Source organism: Geospiza fortis, unplaced genomic scaffold, assembly GCF_000277835.1.
Source record: "Geospiza fortis unplaced genomic scaffold, GeoFor_1.0 scaffold637, whole genome shotgun sequence".
In the NCBI taxonomy this organism is placed as follows: Eukaryota; Metazoa; Chordata; class Aves; order Passeriformes; family Thraupidae; genus Geospiza; species Geospiza fortis.
The window spans coordinates 906,250-907,667 of record NW_005054515.1 but is presented as its reverse complement, the minus strand read 5'-3'; the positions used below and the strand labels follow the sequence as shown (position 1 = coordinate 907,667).

The 1,418-nt window shown below is 44.9% G+C and overlaps 1 protein-coding gene across 3 annotated transcripts in view; it reads left to right on the top strand.

The window, feature by feature from the left end:
• Positions 1-398: 398 nt before the first annotated feature.
• HNRNPH3 (heterogeneous nuclear ribonucleoprotein H3) overlaps positions 399-1,418 on the top strand; it is a 5,837-nt gene continuing 4,817 nt past the window's right edge. For 2 of the 3 annotated variants that reach the window (XM_005428973.2, XM_005428972.2), the window contains exons 1-2: positions 399-557; positions 1,088-1,226. In XM_005428973.2, coding sequence (XP_005429030.1) covers positions 440-557; positions 1,088-1,226 — 257 coding nt within the window. In that variant the 5' untranslated portion in view covers positions 399-439. The remainder of the gene's footprint in view (positions 558-1,087; positions 1,227-1,418) is intronic. The other variant, XM_031063584.1, reaches the window with a different exon arrangement.

Genomic DNA, 1,418 nt, shown 5'->3' with positions numbered 1-1,418 from the left:
TGAGGGCAGACAAAGAAAGGCCTTGTGGCTCCAGCCCCTTCCTCAACTTGTTGCGCTGCAGGGGAAAAAACAACCGAAAAAAACCAAAGCGCACGAAGCTTTACGGAGCGGATGTGCAGCGTGCTCGGAGTAAATGGCGAGCTTTATGTGCCGTGCTGCCCACGTGCTGCCCGCCGGCCACGCCGTGCTCCCGGCACAGCAGCCCCGGTGGCGGGGTCAGTGCCGCGGTGGCGGGCTGAGGTCCCGCTGCTTGTGCTTGCATGCGCAGTTTCAAATCCGCAACAGAAATAAAGCTCATGATCCATCATGTTTTCAAAATAAAATCTTAACAGAGTTCTGTTTTAGGGCGGGACTTAGGCACGGACGGAAACTCAGGGGTTTTTTTTTATTTCTGTTTTGTTGGGATTTTTTTTTTTTTAGGATTTAAATTAAATAAAAGATGGACTGGAGTGGAAAACACAATGGGCCCAATGATACAACCAATGACGGAACAGTGGTACGACTCCGAGGCCTCCCATTTGGGTGCAGTAAAGAAGAGATTGTTCAGTTTTTCCAAGGTACCTCCAGTATAGTCGAAGTGTAGTGGATTTCTTTAGAGTTTTTTGTATGTTTTACACGGTGTTTTGTACATGTTTAATAGCTGTTAATGGGGTGGATGGGGAGGGATTGTGTTAAATCAGTTAATCTTAATTAAGATTCGTGCCCTGTAAATGAAGCACAGATAACCGTAGATATAGTAGAACACGAAATGTACCTGATTTTGTCGAGGTGGGAAACATAGCTTGCACAGGGGGGTAACCTGAATGTTAGCATTTGGATCAGTTAAATTGCTCGATTGGTAGCTATATTTTCTTCGTGTAACTTAGGTGGTTGCACTTTTGTATAATCGAAACAGAAAAGTACGGCTAAATCCATAAATGTTTAATGCAAAGATCATGGGCTTGTATTGTTGGGTGATGGGGGAAACAAGGTGGTTTTCTTTTTCGTTGTTGTTGTTTAGATATGCTTTAAGTATTTGCTACAGATGGGAATGTTTCAGCCTTTAACACTGTTCCCCTTGACGGGGTTATTTGTCCTTGGGTTAAAGGGTTGGAAATCGTGCCAAATGGGATAACATTGACGCTGGACTACCAGGGGAGAAGCACAGGGGAGGCCTTCGTGCAGTTTGCTTCAAAGGAGATAGCAGAAAATGCTCTGGGGAAACACAAGGAAAGAATAGGGCACAGGTGGGGATGGAGAGTTTGGGATGGTGTTAAATCTTTCTTTTTTGGGGGTTGTGGGTCAGTAATGCTTTTGGGGGGTTGGGGACCATTGGGGAATTGGCTGTTTTTAAGAATTTTTATAACTGATCCTAAGTTAACTTGGGAAATATGGTAGATTTGGGGGGTGGGGGAGACAGTATTGCACTGGGTAGTTTG